Source organism: Callionymus lyra, chromosome 9 (genome assembly GCF_982586985.1).
Source record: "Callionymus lyra chromosome 9, fCalLyr1.hap1.1, whole genome shotgun sequence".
Classification (NCBI taxonomy): Eukaryota; Metazoa; Chordata; class Actinopteri; order Syngnathiformes; family Callionymidae; genus Callionymus; species Callionymus lyra.
Window position 1 is genome coordinate 1,847,719 of NC_141826.1, and position 19,815 is coordinate 1,867,533.

A 19,815-nucleotide genomic window follows, 5' to 3' on the forward strand; every position below is an offset into this window, starting at 1 on the left:
TTTTTTTTACATTGACAACAGTGGCTGTTTTCTGGTTTAATGGCAGCTGTTTTTGCAAAGTTATATGATCTAATAATTCATGAATGGCTTCAATGAAAATATATAATAGTTTTTCTTGGGTTTTTTTCATTTCTAATAGTCTTGATTTTTATTTTTTTAATTTGATTATATTATGTATATTTTCTCTTGATCATATTTATTTACAAACTGATTTAACCTTTTTTTGCAGACTCAATGCATTTTATTACATTTTTTAAATATCAATTTTGAAGTTTTATAAAATGTAATATAAAAATAAATGTTATCAAATCATTATTTTCTTCCTGATATTAAAACATGATTATATCATTGCTCTTAATTACCTATTTTACTGCATTGTATTGCAAATGAAGTATATAAATGTATATTTTTGTTTAATACTTACTGCATTTGAAAATGTAAAAAACTCAATATTTTCTTTGTTTATAACACTAGTTATACTCTTGGTTCATGCACCTTGTCTTGTTTATGTGTGTGTGCCACCTCTCAATTCCAAATATGCAGTAACGACTGTTATTCTGGAAGGCAAATGGGAAAATGTCGTGGCAAGAAACCAAAGAAAGTTCTGGTCTCACATTCCACATACGGAGTGTATTAGAACGTCAGTCTGGCACGCTGCTTCTTTTTATATAAGCCAGTCGTGGCAGCAGCAGTCAGACCTGCCTCATTATTACGACACATGAAGCGTTCCTTTGTGCTTTTGCCGTGGCTCTGCCTCCTGGAGGAACACCACCTGATTGGTTGAGCCGTATTCATTATTGTTTTAATTTCTGGTTTATCCCTCGCAAAAGATTTTAGAGGCTGGGTTGATTTTCTCTGAGAGCCATCTGTGCTCGTTCCTGATCAACACATTTCTGATTGTGTTGTAGTGGTGGATGTGTGTATAAAATACTGAATTTTAAGACCAAAAAGTGTCTTGAATCAATATGAATATGGTGGTATTTCAGTCAAACTGCTATTTGTCCCACAAAAAAATGTTGCTTGCTCACACAGTTTTGAGGAGCATCTACCCCTTTGTGACAGGGAATGTTTATTTTTGACCACTATACTGCAGAGCTGAAATAACGAAACATCAAAACAACATTCCTGACCTACATGGCGTCGACTCTGCTGGTCATAATGGTCTCGCCGTGTTGATTCTTGGCTTTGCACGTGTAGCTTCCAAAGTCAATGGTCTCCAGGTCCTCCAGGATGAGGACGCTCTGGGAGACCCGGATGAGGTGGGCCCTCCCCCTGCTGACCAGCCTCCAGGAGGTCTGGACGTTGACCGGACGACTTCCCTGCACAACGGTTGACCTTCACTGAGCAGCACATCTTAACCTGTTGCTAACTAATTGTAGTCTCACCTGACCGGGGTAGGACCAGGTGAAGCTCACGTCCCCTTCCGGCTCGCCCAGAACCGTGCAGGTGATGTTGATGTTGTCGCCTCCGCTCGCCACGCGCTGGGCTTCCATGCTGACGAACGGCGGGCTGCTGGGAACTGTCAATCACAGCATGACTACGTGACGTCAGAGGTCCACTGAGTAAAGACTTTACCCTCCACGTAGAGCAGCTGGTATTTGGTGGAGATCTGGGGAGTTCCTGTGGTCACCGCCTTGCAGTAGAACACGTCCTGGTACTTGGAGCTGGGATTCTTCAGGACGAATCCCCTCGTGGGGTCATAAGTCACCTCGGTCCCGTTGGTGGGGAACTCCTCGGGAGGGACTTCTCTGTGCAGGGTGACCCTGGACTGTGGGTCGGTCACTCTACATGGAACTATGGCGGGTTTGTCCGGGCGCAGGTAGATGATCTCGAAGTGGATGGCGGACGGGACGAAGAGGTTGTCCTTGTCTGACGAGAGAGTTTCGTGTTCTTACCAGTTTGGATGGTGGGAGGAAACCTGAGTGTCTTTGTACAACTGTGCTGAAATCACCTTTAAAGTAGATGTAGGTCACGTGCACCTGCTCATGGTCTTTCCCGCACTCCGCGCCGTCACACAGGATCACCCAGCAGCTGTAGGGCCCGGTGTCGGCAGCAGATGGCGACGTCAGGACCAGCTGACCATACTTGTCGCTCTGCCTGACGCTGTGAGACAGGAAGCAGTGAGACAGTTACAGTGGCTCCTTCACAAGGGGCTTTACAATAAACATCCCAGAACCTGAGGCGAGAGTCATTGAAGGTGTCCAGGTACGCCGGGTACGACCAGCCGATCTTGCTCCCTTTGCATCTCAGCTCCAGGTTATTTCCCGCGGTCAGGGTGGCGCTCGGGCCCAGACGGAGGAAGTTGCCCTTGTCCAGCACCTGGGTCAGCAGCGACTGGCCCTTTCCACCACTTTCTTTGAGTTTAGGTGGACGCTGCTTGACCCGTTTGCCACCGGGCCTGATGCGGTTCTCGCTGTTGTCTTTTCTACGCTTGGCCTGTTGGCACACACCTGAAGGGGGCGCAGTGAGTCCATGACAGGTTCCTGGTAGTCCAATTAGGCCAACTGGACCTTAACCCTTGCCCGAAAACAAATGTATTTGTGGTATCCCTTGTGTTATCTCTGGGTCAAGGCTTCCAGAAATACATACTCAGTTGTAGAGGTCGTCACCGGGTCACCTTGACCCAGAGATAACATGCCATGCCGGGGTCAAGTGATTTTGACACCCTTTGAAATGTATTGATTGACTGAAGGGGAAAGGGTGGTGGTTGCTGGAGGAAGAATGCACAGTATGGGGCGATAATACATTCATTATTTGACTTCACCCGAGATGGTTCATAAATGTTCAAAAACTATTCTTTTTTACGAACACAGCCATTGCTTGCAGATTAAAAGGGAACCCAGATGGCTCCATCTGATAAAGGGTTTTTTTAAGAGTGGAAGGTTAAAAAAAAACTTTATTCTGACGTTCTTCTTCATGACATCTCCTTGTCCATCATGTTACTTTTCGCTCTGCTCTCTACTTTCACTTTATCTACCCTCTCCCTGTTCTCCATCCCTATGTCTACCCGCCTCAACCCTCCTAGCCGGTCACAGCAGGAGGCCATCAACACTGAGTTTGGTTCTGCTCGAGGTTTCTGCCTTCTCATGGTTGTCACACTTGGATTCACTCATTGTTGTTTCGCTGGGATCCGTAATTCTTTTCACCAATATGTATAGTGTGACTTAAACTGTCACACTAGAATTGTTTGTTGCAGGTGCATTACAACCATATACAGGATTTGTGTGGACAACTGAACCAACTCAATGATGTTTGTGTTGATGTTTTGAGGGTGCAACCACAAACCAAATGGAGTGGAAAAGTGAAAAGGCACCAACTTTAACTGATCAATCAATCAAATAAGAGTTTCCATCCACTCCCTCTGTGTGTCTTCTCAACTTTGACTAACAGAGTTACTGAGCTGAGAGTTGAAGACCAGAGAATGAGAAATGTTGCTCCTCAAATGCAAAAACACAACAGAGGCTCAAGCGAAAGAATGTGAATTGCAGGACTACGGTGGTCATCAGGAATGTGAGGTGCTAAACTCATTTTAGCTGCAGACATTTTCCCTCCTCCGTTTGTCCCAAATAAAAGCTGCTCTGCTCTGTCCTACTTACCATTCTGGAGCTCGTTCCAAAGCAGCACCACACAGAGGAGAAGCCAGAGCTTCATGGTGGACCAGCTGTGGAAGTCAGACTCTCGGAAGGGGACGAGGGATCACACTGAAGCTTTGCTGCAACTATGCAGGCTCCAGCTGAGCAGATCCATGCTCCACAGAGTGGGAAGAAAGTGGGGGTAAGAAGATATTCTGTGTCCTCCCTCTCCACTGGGCAGTGAGGAGCTACACCGCCCTCTGCTGGATGAAAGAAGTAGACACGTTCTAATATCACCACTAGAGGGGGACATAGCTGAAGCATTTACCCACTGTAAGTAAGTAAGTAAATCATTTGTATTTATATAGCGCTTTTCCAGACCAGGTTACCCACAGTTAGCATTTCCTACTCGTTATCCTTCCGGAGTCGTATTTAAAAATTGTTTTAAAAGACACAAGCACTGACCAAGAAATACATTTATGATTGTCAACCTTTGAACATCCTGGTTCTTTGTGCAGTCGATTATGACATTATGACCACCAGAAGCATGAAGTTCCTAAGAGAACAGTTGTCATTACCTGTCAAGCAAACTTTCAAAAGCAGAGGCAGAATAAAATATATCTTTATTTGAGTTTCTGAGAGGAATTTCGAATAATCTGTCAAGTCTTAATCTTTTTAATTAAAAATAACAATCTTAGAGTTTTCGTGCCACATAAAATGACATCATATTTAGATTTACAACATAGGAAAAAAGAAAAAAAACATGTTATTTATTAGCTGTACTTTCCAGCACTTTCCACATGTACTGACCACTGCAGATGCTTCAAATGAGCTTCAGTTTTTGGGGGAATTTTGCGTACAGTTATTGCTTATCTGGGTTTACAGCCTTAAAGATGGTCCCAATGATCAACAATTAATAGCTGAACTAAGAGGTTAAACATGATCAGTACATAAAAAAGGCAGCAATATAAAAGTTAAATGTGTCAATGTAACAGTTAGTAGATAGCATGAAGGAATGAATGGATAGCAGGGATTATATTTTCTACTGTCCGTCTTATTCGGACATGCTAGTGCTTCTCAGATCTGATGGATACTCTACGTCAGAGTATACGTGACACTGTGGCTGTTAATCTAAAGTAATCGTTTACCCAAAGATTTCACTTGTTTTCTGCTCCTCTTCAAGTCGAATAAGGAATGGGATTATTTTGTGTTTTGGGAGTTATAGGCAGAAATGTAAATCGGCATGACATACTCAAACATCACTTATTTACTTCGTCCTCCTCGTCCAAAAAGACACACTTCAAAACATCCAAACACATCCACAATACTCGCCTGTAATGTTCCTCTTGTAATTAAACACCGACAAGGGAATTTTTTCTTAAAAAAAATAAGCAAGTCGATATTAATCTTATTCGTAGCAAAAGCTAAAAATGCTAACCTGCTAAACAGACAGGAATACTCTGGATAAATATCACGTGAGCTCCCAGCATAGAAGCTAATGCTATAAACAAACTATATATATGGTTTATTTGTCATGTTGTTGTCATCACAAGAGGGACATTACAAACAACAGTATCAAGGTATTTGTTTCTTTTTTTGCTGTGTCTTTTTGGACAAAGAAAATTGACCTCTATTCTCGACTGTTGAATGTACATACATTTCTAATATATAATAATAATAATCCCAACCATTAGTCGACATGAGGGAAAGTAGAAAAGGAGCGAAGTTTGAATTTCTGGTGAACTATTACTTTAAATTCAAAAGCAAGAACACAATCACAGTTGAAAAATGGAAACAGATGCTTAAACTGGTGGTTTGATGTCCGTCAAGATAGGAGTAGCAACTTTGCCACGAGGTCATGAGGGTCACTCTCCAGTATGTTACCTGTCCGTTGTGACCGACCATTGACGTCACAGTGATGGCAGCTTCTCATCCCGTGACTCTGAATACTGCGTTTGGCAGAGAGGAAGTAAAAGCAGCACTTCCAAGTCAAAGGTACTTCTAACGTGGGCCGTGTCCATCAAGGCCTCACAAAAGTCTTCAACACTGGCTGGTCTTCTCTGGGCACGTGAACCTCTCCTGGTCCTTCCCCTCCTCGCACACGTCACCCTGCTTGTTCTCCTGGCTGTTGCTGTTGGGAGGCATCTGCAGGAGGCGCTGGCGTTCCACACTGTGCCACATTCCGTATCCAAAGTAGATCAGGAAACCTTACAGAAGAACAAAATATCTTCTATAACATCTTAGCCAAAACAAATGACGGATGCGTTCTCTCAGTAACACTGCCCTCTGGTGTCTATTACTTCTTTCTAGCAGCGATTCTGAACGGGTTTGTTTCTTTTTAAAGGGCAACTTAAGTGTCGATTGGAGTTGTCCTCTATTGTACTCATTAGTATGTGTCTGCTTGTACAAAACTCTCTTTTCATTGAAACACCCACCCACACGGTTTTGCTCCCATTTTTTATGAGATAACCTCAAATATTAAAAACATTTTTATACATATACAAAAGAACCAAAGCTGGTCTAACTGTGTGATAGTGAGCACTTCTTTGTTGCCGAGATAATCGATCCCACGTCACAGTCGTTGCTTATCAAGATGCTGATAAGACATCATGATCATTGCACAGGTGTGCCTTATACGGGCCACAATAAAAGGCCACTCTAAAAATGATCACACATATCACAATGTGTGTATGCTGACACCAGGAATGTCCACCGCTGCTGCTCGTGAATTGAATGTTCGTTTATCTACCATAAGTCGTCTCTAAAGGCGTCTCAGAGAATTTGGCAGTACATCGTACCACTTGTAAGAACACTAGCACAGGACCTCCACATGCATCATTTTCACCTCCAAGTTCGTCTGAGACCAGCCACTAGGACAGATGCTGCAACCATCGGTTTGCATAACAAAAGACTTTCTGCAAAACTTGTCAGGGAAGCTCATCTGCATGCTAGTCATCCTCATCGGGGTCCTAACATGACTCCAGTCCATCGTCCTAACCCACTTGAGTGGCCTTTTATTGTGGCAAGTCTAAGGCACACCTGTGTAATAATCCTGCCATCCAATCAGCATCTTGATATATCTCGACAAGGGAGAAGTGCTCACTATCAAAGAAATAGACAGATTTGTGAAGAATATTTGAGAGAAATGGTTATTTCGTGTATGAAGAAAATCTTTGATCTTGAAGATCTTGATTTCATCTCAATAAAAAAAATGGGGAAAAAAACAGTGCTGCGTATTTATTTTTGTTCAGTGTACTTTGACCTTGAACGTACTGCGTTTTTACCAAATAAATATTAGGTATATTAAAAGACAAATAGGTGATATATTATATTGTAATTGTTTTTTAAGATTTGATTAAATAATGTGATTATGTGACAATAAAGAAGTTTTCTGAACTAAGGAAGCACTCCAAAACGTCTCATCACACACGCCTCTATAAAAATTAAGTATTTTTGCAGTTAATACAATAGAAAACTAGAAACTGCTGTTTTCATGACTGAAACTAGTGTTTGACCTCGGAGAATGTAAGTAAGTAAGTAAGTAAGTAATTTTTATTTGTATAGCGCTTTACAGACCAGGCTCACAAAGCGCTTAAACAATCAGAACAATATTCAATAAAGTATATACTTTAAAGGTCAAGATAAAACTGATAACACAACAGGAGTTCCAGAAAATCAAGGAAAAGCCTGAACACATGTCAAGTGTGTCTCAGGACAGTCACCAGGTCGAAACTCACCGACAGCCATCCACACGGAGAAGCGGATCCACGTGTCTCCGCTCAGCTGCACCATGAGGTAAATATTGACCAGGACGCTCAGGATGGGCAGGAAGGGCAGCAGGGGGACCTGCCACACACAAACACACAAGTGGGTTCAATTTTGACTCACTATCAGGAGACACACATCGTGGACGTACCATGAAGGAGACCTTCTTGCTGGTCTGAGGTTGCCTGCAGATCACGCAGACACAGCCGGTGAAGATGAGGAGGCACAGGAGCAGCGAGGCCAGGATCCACACCTCCATGGAGATGATGGAGGGGATGTGGTAAGTGGTGAGGTAGCTGAGCACACACACCAGCAGCACTGTGGGCGAGCGCGCAGGTTAGGTCGCAGTTGGTAAAGCACTGAAGTCTAAATGTACCGAGCACGCAGATGGAGATGTTGACCACGCTGGAGGAGTCTTCTGTGGGGGAGGTCGGGGGGTGCAGGGCGGTCTGAAGGGTGGAGCTGCCGCCCTTCAGCATGTTCAGGTGGGATTCAGATTCCGTCAGGTCGGACTCGCCCTCCTGAGGAGACAGGTAGTCCCTCTCACAGGCGTCAGCTCTCCGCTCCATAGAGCCATCTGGTTGGTACCTGAGTGTCATAAAGATCTCATCACACGTGTCTGCATTGTGACCTCAGTCAAGAAGGTCACATACAGGTTCATCCGTCTGTTAGCAAAATAACAGATGTCATTTTCAGGAAACATTGATAATAAGACGAGAATGTATGTCCTAAACTTCCATCTGGATCCACAAATCATTTACAGTAACGTCCTCTATGTAGACAGGGCCGATTTTTCCCTGTTTGTGTTGTGTGCTGGTGCAGGAACACTTGACAGTCATTTCAAATGCTAAAAACTATATTAAAATGATGAATAAAATGAAGCCAGATCCATTAAATGGTGTATAGAAGTATCACAATATGGTTTTAAATGAGTTGCTTTGCAGAGGTCTGCAATCTTTTATATGAAATGCTTTTTTAAATGTTTTTAAACGTTTTTCAAAAAAAGGGATTTTGAAATACAATATGAAATGATCTAAAAATGCAAACATGTGTTCAAACAATACAGTATTTAAACAAATTAAATAATATAAAAAGTCAAAATTGAAGACAATTGGTTATGTTTTGGTTTAATACTTTTGAGTAACACAAGTTTGAAATGATTTAAACACTTTAAATCAATAAATACACACATAAAATATACATGCACATAAACACAAAAGAACAATATTTATAGATGTTATTTTTTATTCAATCATAGGACCCGATACTTCACCCAGGCAGGGTTACTAGAGTGCACAGGTGTTGCCTGGCGATCCTCCTGAGTTGGTCGCCACTACTTACTATAATTGTGAGACATTTTTTCCTGCGATAAACTCCCTGAACCATGAACCACAGGATAAACACGGCTGTGTTTTGGGGCAGCTGTGGTGTCGAACATCCAGTTCCACCCCAGCAGCCACTTTACATCGGTACAATAGAAGCATTCACGGCTCTTACATCACCACGGTGATGCAACTGTTGACTCGAACCTGTGGCTCTGCTGCTTCTGCAGGAGTTTTCTGCTCAATAATGAAATAGTCGGCGATGAACCGTCGACTCCTCACCTCATACAGGTGTGAGCGACTCCGACTCACCTGAGGATGAGTACACACACGGCCACCAGGGAGTACGCCAGCAGGGTTCCGATAGACATCATGTCCACCAGCGCCTTGAGGTCAAAGAGGAACGCCATGATAGCTGCACGGACGGAAGACATGTCAATAAGCAACAGAGGCGTACACAAGAGGAAGACTGACGTGCACGCCGTGATTGATGAGCAGCTGTGGTCGTCTGATGTGAGACACTGCGGCGATGTTTGCAAAATAACTTCTCGGACAGATGTTCAAAGCTCAACAGCTCATACTGAACCTCACATTCCAGAGTGAAAACCTCACAACACAACACAACACAACAGGTGCGACAATGAGATGAGGTCAACAGTAAATATATTTGATCAATAAACATGTAATAAATGTTCCCCTTCATGCTCAATATGAGTTCATGAAACTGTTTGTGCCTCAATAAGAAACAAATGTCAATTTTATTGAGGCTTTTGCTCAATATATGTCACATTAGCATTTAAAAAAAACATTTCAAGTACTAATGAAGATCTGATGATTATGAAAATAAAAAGAAAACTGAGATAGAACTATCTAAACAACATCACACAGTGATAACAGGCTTCATGCATCGAGCCAATAACAAATCACTTGAAAACTGCATGATTCTTTCACAGTACACTACAGTGGCTGAGAAGAGCCAAAAACAATGTTTAAATTATTAAACACGTTTATAGAGATTTAGTAGCTTGATTTTTTTTGGTTAGTTTGCAAATTTGCGTGCATTTCCCAGCCACTGTATATGTCTTGCACAATTGTGCTTTTATTTTTGAACACCATCATTTCTAAGCCATAACTTGTCCTGTGTATATGCAGTTGTCATTATCTTTCCCTGATACATGAAGCCTTGGTAATAAAAAAAAAGTCATATCTCAGTTTTTTTATTGGCAATCTGGACACAAAAGTGTTTGTTTTGTATCTCAAATTTATAAAAGTTTTTTTTATTTTATTTATCAATTTTTTGTGCACAAATCAAAAAAGATATTTGCACATTTTTTCCCAGACACTTAAACACCAGTTTCCTGCACCCACCACCACAAAGACATGCATGTCCCACCACCGTCCACCGCAGGTTAAGAACACAGTCACTCCAAACACGGGACGACTCCTCGTCTCTGGATCTTACCCGCTGTCGTACCCGCGGCCATCGTGGCGGCCACCGGCGACTGCCGCTTACTCACTTTGGACATAAATTTGAACAGAATACCATCGCGCGCCATGGCAAACAGTATGCGCGGGAGAGGGAACATGGAGCCCAACAGGCTACGGAGAAGAGGGGTCATGGTTAAGTTAAAGGGATTCTGGGAAGGAAAACAATTGCACACGTGCACAACTGTGAAAGGACACGGCAGTGGTCATCCTGGACTCTCTCTTAAAAACCCACTGGTCTGTCTTTCACAGTTGATCAGTGAGGAAAGATTAGCAGTCTTGGTAGCCCCGCCCCCCCCGACTCTCACCTGCTACTACCCCAGAAGTCATAGTGGCAATTAGAGGGGTCTTCGTCTTAGGATTGATTCGGGCTAAGACTTTGAAAAGCACACCGTCCGCTGCCATAGCATAGATTACACGTGGCATAGGGAAAATGGAGCCCAGCAGGCTGCATGAGACAGCAGAGACCACAAAAGCCAGATTAGTCCAGAACCCACAACACAGACCACCAACAGGGGTGATTCAGCACACTATACTGTAAACATCTTCAATAAATTTGACTTTGCGTTCAAAAAATGATTGTCTCGTCCAGGTTAGCTTAGCATGCCATCATTATCTCTTTAGGTTATTGAGCTTTTGTTTTGTGGGGTAATGTCATTCTCTTTGACCCTTTTATGACTATAATATATTAACATGCCCTAAGATTATATTCCTTTAATGGCTGTGGATTTGTTTGAAAAAGTTTGACACGCTACATTTTTAATATCTACAACGTTATTCAACGTTACTGTGACGTTTTGCCCTTGTAAAAACAATTTAATGTAAGAGTAAACTAACAATGTTGTACTAAAACATGTTCATGACTTAAAAGTGATCAATAATAATAATAAACTGAAATAATGAAATAAAATCATTTTACATATATTTATAACAACAAACTCCTGGACTCTTATTTTAATGCCAGATGTTTTTAGCTGCTGTGACTCTATCTACACTCCACACTCAAAACTCAAATAAAATGTTCTTTTCATGCCCTAAGCTTTCTTAAAACAATCTCTTCAACTCACTCCTTATCAGTGAACTCAGCCCTGTGTGCGTTTGGAGAATATTTACCATCAACATGCCATTGATCATCTATTTTTCCGCCTTCAGAAACAGTTTATTGTACTTTTGTGTTTATGTGCATGTATATTTTATGTGTGTATTTATTGATTTAAAGTGTTTAAATTTCAATCTTGCGTTACTCAAAAGTATTAAACCAAACAATCTTGTTTGTGACAGTTTTTGCCGTTATGATGGTTGTTTGAATGCAAAGAGCTTTACTTTCAGATGGTGTTTGTATTCTAGTTTGGGTGAACTTTTGAAGAGTTTTTGGTTCATCATTATTACATAAATACAATTATACATGAATAAAATAAGTTTGTTGCGCCTTATCACCCACAAACACACACATTACAGTTCACGTGAGAAAGTAAGAAAGTAAGCACAAGTTTGTCTCCTGCTGGTTTGTGTCACAACTGGTGACCTTACGAAGGTCAATTTAAATTGATGAAGAACATCAGATGATGTAGGGTTCAAAGGTCCCTGAGACTCAAACCAGCAGCAAAGAAAGAAATCAGATTCATTTTCTATTCAGAGTCATGCAGATTAAACAAATATCTTTCCCCCTTTTCCTTTCCTTTACCGCCAGGAATCAATCCAAGATCACAATCACCGGTGGACCTCGACTTATTTACCCTTGTAACCCCAGAACAGCCACTTTTGGTGTGTGAGTGTACCTGGTGGAGAGGGCGCAGAGGGACCCTGCAGCGACCACATACTTTGCGGGGCTCCAGCCCACATACTCGAAGGCCATGGGCAGGGGGCTCTTCTCGTCCAGCAGGTAGTACGGCATCATCAGCGTGAGCGCCGCCGACACCCCGAAGTAAGCCAGGAAGCAGACAGTGAGCGACACCACGATGCCGATGGGAATGGCTCTCTGGGGGTTCTTCACCTCTTCGCCTGACGATCACAGGGTTAGTCAGAGGGGATCGTCCACACCTGAGGAGAATCTCACCTGTTGTGGCGATGCAGTCAAATCCGACAAACGCATAGAAGCAGGTCGCAGCACCGGCCAGGGTCCCGCTGAATCCATACGGCATGAACCCCCCGACTCCGTAGTCACTGCTGATGTTAGCGCTCACAGACAAGTTCCTGGAAGAATTGTTGTTTTTTTATCAAGACCTTGTTTGTTTCTCACACCAGTGTCCACGTCTCTACCTGGTGACGATGGTGACGTTTATCAACGACTCCTCAGAAATCGTCCAGTTCTCCGCGTCTCCCTTCACGAAGCCGGACACGATGACGAAGAGGAGCACCAGAACGTTGATGGAGGTGAAGACTTTGTTGACCCAGGCCGACTCCTTCACCCCGAACGACAGCAGCCCTGCAAGGACGAGCAACACAAGAACTCTAAGAATACCTGAGATTACTTAGCAGTCCTGGATTCTCAAGTTAGTGAGTTAAAGGTCCATGTTTTCAACTCTTAAATGACATTATTAAGTGTTTTTTTTATTCTCTAGGCCTGGCTTTAAAGATTGTTGGTTCTTGTAGGGTGAAAAAAAACCTTAATATTTAACATTTAACACCTTAACTGTTAACCTAACCCTAACCTCTGAAAGTCAACCTGTATGGTCACATGACTGCAGCAAGATTGACAGCCTCACCAGAGAGCAGCAGGATCAGGCAGACGGCGAAGAAGTCGGGGTACTGAGCCAGACCGGGAGAGTTCATGCTGAAGTAGGTCTTACAGAACCTCTCGATGTGGCCTCCGATCATCTCGTCGAACGTTCCGCTCCACGCTCGTGCAACCGACGACGTTCCTGAGAGGCGGCAGAGAAGGAAGAGTCACACAGAAGTGTGAGATCAAGTCTGAATGTTAGAAATGTAAGGGAGTGATGTGAAGCGCATGTTTGTAAGACCCTTGAAGGAAACAGCCTGATGGCATCCTCACCAGTAAGAACTGATTTTGCCAAAGTCTAATGTTTGTCCCAGCTACTTGGGGCGGGAGGCCAGGGACATCATGAAGCACTCTAACAACTAAAGACAATTGAGAGAGGTTGTAGGTTCGATTCTAGGGAGCCAAAACTTAAAGTAAAGGAATATCTTTTGGCTGACGGCATATCTTTATGTTATTTTACGGAGTGGAAACTAGAGGATCTAAAAAAATGTATAGTTGATGATGTCACCGATACAGACTGGTTACAGAACATTCCCTGGATGGTCGTTGACTGGACTCGTCTCCTGGATCTCGAGCAACTCACCAATCACATAAGAGAGAATCAGGTTCCAGCCGGTGATGAAGGCCCAGATCTCACCAACCGTCACGTAACTGTACAGATACGCGGAGCCCGTTTTGGGGACTCGGGCGCCGAACTCGGCGTAACACAGTCCGGCCATGACGGAGGCGAGGGCGGCGATCAGGAAGGAGATGACGATGCTGGGGCCCGAGTCTCCTTTGGCCACCTCTCCTGCCAACACGTAGACCCCGGCTCCAAGTGTGCTGCCCACTCCCAGAGCGATCAGGTCCACCGTTCCCAGGCAGCGGCAGAGCTTGGAGTCCTCCAGGCTGCTCATGTCCACCACCTTCCGCCGGACCAGGGAGCGGCTGAAGGACAGAACCTGCTTCAGCATGTTGACACCTGCCTACAAAAGAAAACTGTTAACATATTAGAGGAGCTGCTGTTTGCTTTTCTGCCACTCTTGTGAGGAAAACATTTTCGTCTGTTTTTTTAAGGTACGTTCAGGAAAACAAAGGTGCAGTCGACCGTCAAGTGTTTGACGAACGACAGTCGGATAAAAAGAACCTGAACTCCAAGAACTGAAACCAAAGATATGCTATCTGGCCTTCTTTAAATGTAAATAGAAGATTTGTTTCTGTAATCTAATCGAAATGTCTGTCTTTCTGTCTGTTTGTGTGTTTCTTTCAATGCATATCTCTGTGTGTCTTTCTTTGGTGTCAATCCGTCTCTCCTATAAATATAACTATCCGTCTGTCTGTCTGTCTGTCCGTCTGTCAGTCCTTCTTTCCAACTATCTGTCCCTTCATCCCTCCTTCATATCTCTCTGTCCGTCTTCTTTTCCTTCAGAAGACAAGGTCACCAGTTTCACATCACAACTCTCATGCTGTCAATGTTTGAACGTCTAAAGAGCAATAGCTAGAGTTCTGCTTTTCAATTTTTGATCGAAAAATTCAAACTTGATTATGTAATGTGGCGTACAATTTAGGGAATGTAGCCAAAGCGGTGCAGCGTCAGTCAGTGTCCCATGAACTCTCTATTGTTGGTCAGTTATGCTGTTAATTGAAAGAGCGGCAGAAATGAAGGGGCCACGAACACATCACTACGAGAAAGATTATAGTTTATTTTCCACCATATATTCATGTTGAAGAAGTATGGAATAGATCAATGAACATAACAATTACATTTTTTATTTAACTTTTCAAGTGTAATTTTTCGAATTGGAAAATGAATTTGAAATTTTGTATTTTATTAAACATTGAATGACATTTTATAATTTAATTGAAAAGTTGAATTTAATAATTCATGCCAGTCAAGGAGGTCTTTCACCTTGATCCACAGGCCCGGGGGTTAAAACGGGTAAAAAGTTTGAATTTGTTTTTATTGAATAATTTAATTCAATAATCTAACTATTTTCAAAATTATTTAATTCGTTTTTACACAGAGGTTGATATTATGATCCCAAAAATTGTAAAACAATTGTAAGTTCAAATATACTGTCATTGTCATGTGACACAGGGTTAAAACTTTTTTCAAAAAAGTAAAACGTGGTTCACTGAACTATTCACACTCTATGGTTTAAATTCCTAGCAAACGCAATCTTATACTTATTGATTCAACCGTCAAGAGTGTGACGCTATTTCTGCTCCAATCCTATGATTTCACAAAACACAGATTGAATTAGAGATGTAATATAAGCTTATTGAGACCACAGTCAGCGAAACATTGTCTGGACAATACCTTAATTGAAGTGAATATGTTGATGGCACTGATATTAAATATATATCCATAACGCCCTTCCTCTGTGCTGAGGGAGAGGAAGGTAGAACACTTGACAGGTTCTGTGCAGGTGCACACACACTAACACATGCACACACACAAACTCAATGAGCTGAAGTTATATTGAGAAAATAAAGTTTTTTCCTTTTAATGTTTATTTATGTACTTCTTGGTGTTTTGTGTTGTGCAAGCAAGTTTCAAAAAGCTAATGCCACCTGCTATCTTATGGAGCTCCAAATTGAATGTATGGCGATGTTGTAAACTAACTTTATTTGCTTTACTCTGTCTAACTTTCAAGTGTAAGGTCAACAATTAGTATGTAAAAATAGATTGATTTTTTTTATATAACAATTAAAAATGATCAATATTTTAAAATGTGCAAATATTGAGGAGCGATCAATTAACATTGAAAACCTCTGTAAATGCCTTACATGTTTTTGTATTTCTGATGTAGTTTTAAAGCTTAAAAAGTAAATGCACGTGACAGTTGTTTGATGAAATGTCATTCAATCTTGGATGGATTCATGATCTTTTAGAGGCTGATTAAGTTAACAGAGGAAAGAAATACAAGTCTCTACCTGTGTGGAGTTGAAGGACCCTGAAGGCTTCAGACGAGTCACTGCAAGATCGGCTGCACTAACACAAATATAGTAAAAGTGTTCTAGCTTCAGCACTCTGCTGGCATGTAAGACTGAGCTTGGCTCGACTGTTACTCCTCCCCTGTCCCCAGCGCTCTGCCATGCCCCTCCACATCGGGGGGCTGAGCTGGAGGCCACAGAGGAGGTGGGGTCTCCAGGGAGACGGGACGTTACAGGGGGTGTTTGTCACCACGTTTTATTTTGGAATATATGAAGTTTGTATTTTCAACCTTAAAGAAGTGTTCTGCTTCCAAATGCACGATGAGGTCAAACACATCCCAGCTGCCCAGGTGCCTACCCCACGCTGATAAATGGTTAAGCAACTGTCGATGTCAAACATTGAGGCAGACTCTTGTGTTTACCCAGTGCAGCCTGCAGTAGAGCTGCTAAAAGCCTGCGTGCTGATTGGTCAATGAAGGGTGGACGAGCCACAGCACCGGGCCTAATGGAAGACAGGTATTGCTCAATGTTCCCTGAGCTATTGGACCCAGCGATGTAACAAAATCAACAAGAGCAGAACACCATGACTGGAATCAGAAATGCTGGTTTCTTTGAGACAAACTTTTCAGCAGAAAACCTCCTGAAGGAGGGTCCAGCTGATGGAGGCCGCGGTGAGAATGTGGCAGCTGGCATACAGTCGGTCCAGCCAGACGAGCTGCCAAATATCACAGCGATGTGTCGCTAACACCTGACCTGCATGCTAACAGGAGAGAACGAGCACCAGCATAAAACGTCTGAAAATCCAACGTACTACACGCACACTGGCAGCAAAGAAAGAATCCATTTGTCTCTACAAAGTGACAAATCTTTCAAAAGGTTCATGGATCCAGATTGTAATTCAAAACACCACCAATGCTTTATCATCTATTCCTTGTCCCACTGTCAAAAATTATTTCTTTTTCTTTTTTTTTATAAATGACGGGCAAATAAATCTCAACAATTACATAACCTTGACGTAATAAGACATTTAATAGGCTCCAAAATGTAATAACAAAATTGCCATTTTTATTTATACTATAAATACTGAAAATTGTTGTAAATACAGTAATGCCATGCTATCCAAAGTAAATGTGGAAAGCGTAGAAATACATTGAGAAATGTAAGAAAATGCGATTTAAAATATAATTTACCATTAAGCATATTTCCATATATTTTTAAATGTTCTCCCTTATTATAACCATATTTACTTTTAAATTATATTAGACATGTATGTGTACAAAGATATGAACAATAGAAATGACATTTTTTTAATTTTAATTATTTTGAATTGAAACATTTAAAGGAAAGAATGGTGTAAAAACAAGTTCTCAACAGTGTGAACCCAAAACCCAAGGCTCTAAAATGAATTGTATGTGACAAATAAGACATTTAAATACATATAATAGGTTAGATAACAGAATTAAATAGTCTTTCCGAGTGAATCAGAAACAAGATCAATGTCAATGCTATTCATTTATTCGTATTGATACTGTTATCAATGAAGATTAGTGTTAAAGATTTATTGTTCTAGAGGCTGTTCTCTCCACAATCCATCTGCCAAATTTCAAAAACTTAAATACTCTTTTTAGTTATCAAATTCCCGTCAGAGGCATTTTTCAGCGTTTATTGGACATCCTTTTTTAACCCTGAACAAGGGAAAAAAGAGATGAAAGATGTCAGTTATAAGTTTATAGTGCTCTGGATGTATCTGGATGAGGCACAACATGGATCAATCAAACGCTCCATGAGGCTTGATCGATGTGTATATGGAGGATTAAACGTTGATCACACCTGCTTTGGAAACATGAGGGTTGTCGCCATGGTAGCAGTGGAAAGCTTCTGAGCTTCACCTGATTTCACTGTTGACTCGTGCTAATTGTGTGAAGCCAATTGAATACATTTGGCCTCCGATGGCTGAGTGACCTAGCTTTCAGAAATGGTGGATGTGGTCAACAGCTTTAGTGGTGTTTGCCCTGTGGACGATGGACCGCTCGCTTCAGTTCACCATGGTGTCACCAGGAAATGTTGGAGTGAACAATTACTGATAACAATTCCTCGTAAGAGATGTGGGTCAGAAGTCAAAGACGATGCATTATTTGGACACAGCAGAGAAATCTGTTTTCTGATCAGACTCAAACCAGGTCTAATTCTCTTTATTAGCTCTGACCACGTTTCTAAATCCTCACAGTTACTTCTAGAAAGTAATTTCCTGTCTGTATGTGGGCCACCAGCTTCCACGGCGAATCAGCTGGCAGACACGCGCCTCCGGAGATGTTACCTGGTAAAACTCTGTGTCTGCGGAGAAGAAACTCAATGACCCCAGAAACAGAGTATCCATTTTTAAAAATCTGTTTGTGCTAGGAGGTGATATGTTCCTCTATTTAATCAAATAATGAACAATTCACCAAAACAATTAGTTAAATAGAGAAGAGTACTCCTACTATTAAACTATCCCAGCAACAGATTGTGTAGTAAAATCACTCTTGCACGCCTAAATCAATCACTTCTGCTTAGTTTACCTCTCCACTTTTATCATCGCTGCTTTACTATCCAGCAGATGGCTGCGCCTGCGACGACTCCATAAGAATATTGAATCATTTGAGATTTTAATTCAGTGGTTTTGTCAAGATCAATGAGTGACAACAGGAAGTCAGTCTTTCAGAACGTATCATTGTAGCTATTTTAACCAGAACATGGCTTGATAGTGGATGAAGTCAACAATCTTTTGGCTTGGAAAAAAGGCACTTGGGTGCTCAGACCTATGCCAAGCAGCTCTGCTGCATGCAAGTGTTGTAATATACACATTTTTAGGCTGTTGACTTATTTAAGGCATCCCAGCTCTCACCCAATGTAGATGCGAGGCGTAGAAAAAGAATGATTGACAAGATTTTATTAGACAAAACTTTTTTGGGATTTTGGGAGTTAACATCTTATTGCCCTAAACTGTTGTGGCCCACAGTCACACATTCCCTCACCATCCCATCAGGCATGGACAACAGTCAAAACAGTCAAAGCAAACATCCATCCATATGTTGGAATCAATAACCTTTGCCTGTTGCAACCTTTGTGTCCTTCACTGTGGACTGAACTCTTGAGTCACGTTTGAGCCCACAAGTGTGTTGCTTGTGTTCACCTGTGTACCATTGAAATAGAAATTTGAATAGAACTTTTTTTGTACATTTTTGGTAAACATCACGCCACATTTAGACGCAATATTCACTACAGATGTACGTTGAAATTTGACTAATCTTTACTGTTGCAGCATCGTTGGGACAGTGGTTTTCACGAAACTCAGTTTAGCGGCTCTTCAATGTCGGCAGCACACAATATAAGTTATGTACTGTATATCAAATGCATACCAAAGTTTGAAATGTGGGATGAAAGCAATCTCATTAAAACATCAGAAATAGCTCAACATAAAAATTAATTATTATTACTATTTTTTTATTAATGTTATAGTATAGATAAGACCAAGTAATGTATCTATTCTAACTCACATTTCTCCGATCCTTAAAACTCTTCACTGGCTTCCAGTTTCTTTCAGAATCAACTTTAAAATTCTGGTTCTTACTTTCAGATCTGGCTCTGAGGTCTGTGGATCAGAATCTACTGATGGTTCCTCGCACACGGTTCAGGACCAGAGGAGAGAAATCTTTTCAGGCTGTTGCTCCTAAGCCTTGGAACGATCTTCCTCTCTCTTTGCGCTTGATGGATCTACTGACTCCTTTAAGAAACATCTTAAGACGTATTTATTTGTTCAGGCTTTTCCTTGATTTTATGGAACTCCTGTTGTGTCATCAGTTTTATCTTGATCTTTAAAATATATACTTTATTGAATATTGTTTTGATTGTTTAAGCGCTTTGTGACCCTGGTCTAAAAAAGCGCTATACAAATAAAAATTACTTACTTACTTACTATTAATTTATTTATAGTTATACATACCGGTAGTTTAAATGTATTTTTGGTAGGCTTCTATGGCGTATTTAGATTTATTTA

The 19,815-nt window shown here is 41.5% G+C and overlaps 2 protein-coding genes across 3 annotated transcripts; both read right to left on the bottom strand.

The window, feature by feature from the left end:
* Positions 1-1,038: 1,038 nt before the first annotated feature.
* pdgfrl (platelet-derived growth factor receptor-like) lies at positions 1,039-3,757 on the bottom strand. Its single transcript, XM_087799589.1, has 6 exons — positions 3,597-3,757; positions 2,177-2,450; positions 1,952-2,103; positions 1,576-1,869; positions 1,386-1,519; positions 1,039-1,319 (listed from the first exon to the last, which is right to left on the bottom strand). Exons 1-6 carry the CDS (start codon positions 3,649-3,651, stop codon positions 1,131-1,133), a joined length of 1,098 nt encoding a protein of 365 aa, XP_087655715.1. The 5' UTR covers positions 3,652-3,757; the 3' UTR covers positions 1,039-1,130.
* Positions 3,758-4,219: 462 nt separating this feature from the next.
* slc7a2 (solute carrier family 7 member 2) lies at positions 4,220-15,867 on the bottom strand. Of its 2 annotated transcripts, none has more exons than XM_087799587.1 (12): positions 15,780-15,867; positions 13,447-13,828; positions 12,850-13,005; positions 12,404-12,569; positions 12,201-12,337; positions 11,923-12,145; positions 10,122-10,258; positions 8,972-9,074; positions 7,714-7,925; positions 7,489-7,655; positions 7,310-7,418; positions 4,220-5,779 (listed from the first exon to the last, which is right to left on the bottom strand). In XM_087799587.1, the coding sequence occupies exons 2-12, from the start codon at positions 13,814-13,816 to the stop codon at positions 5,613-5,615; spliced, it is 1,947 nt and encodes a 648-aa protein (XP_087655713.1). In that variant the 5' UTR covers positions 13,817-13,828; positions 15,780-15,867; the 3' UTR covers positions 4,220-5,612. The 2 variants fall into 2 exon arrangements, with proteins under 2 accessions (XP_087655713.1, XP_087655712.1); XM_087799586.1 differs by lacking the exon at positions 10,122-10,258 and adding an exon at positions 10,453-10,592.
* Positions 15,868-19,815: the final 3,948 nt, after the last annotated feature.

Coding starts and splice junctions, on each gene's coding strand:
- pdgfrl (XM_087799589.1), bottom strand. CDS start 3,651: ATGAAGCTCTGGCTTCTCCTCTGTGTGGTGCTGCTTTGGAACGAGCTC. Junction 2,451..3,596: donor TTGGAACGAGCTCCAGAATG/GTAAGTAGGACA, acceptor CGCCCCCTTCAG/GTGTGTGCCAACAGGCCAAG. Junction 1,870..1,951: donor GACCTACATCTACTTTAAAG/GTGATTTCAGCA, acceptor CTCTCTCGTCAG/ACAAGGACAACCTCTTCGTC.
- slc7a2 (XM_087799586.1), bottom strand. CDS start 13,816: ATGCTGAAGCAGGTTCTGTCCTTCAGCCGCTCCCTGGTCCGGCGGAAG. Junction 12,570..12,849: donor CCTGATCCTGCTGCTCTCTG/GTGAGGCTGTCA, acceptor TCGTCCTTGCAG/GGCTGCTGTCGTTCGGGGTG. Junction 9,075..10,452: donor GACTTCTGGGGTAGTAGCAG/GTGAGAGTCGGG, acceptor CCGTCCGTGCAG/CTATCATGGCGTTCCTCTTT.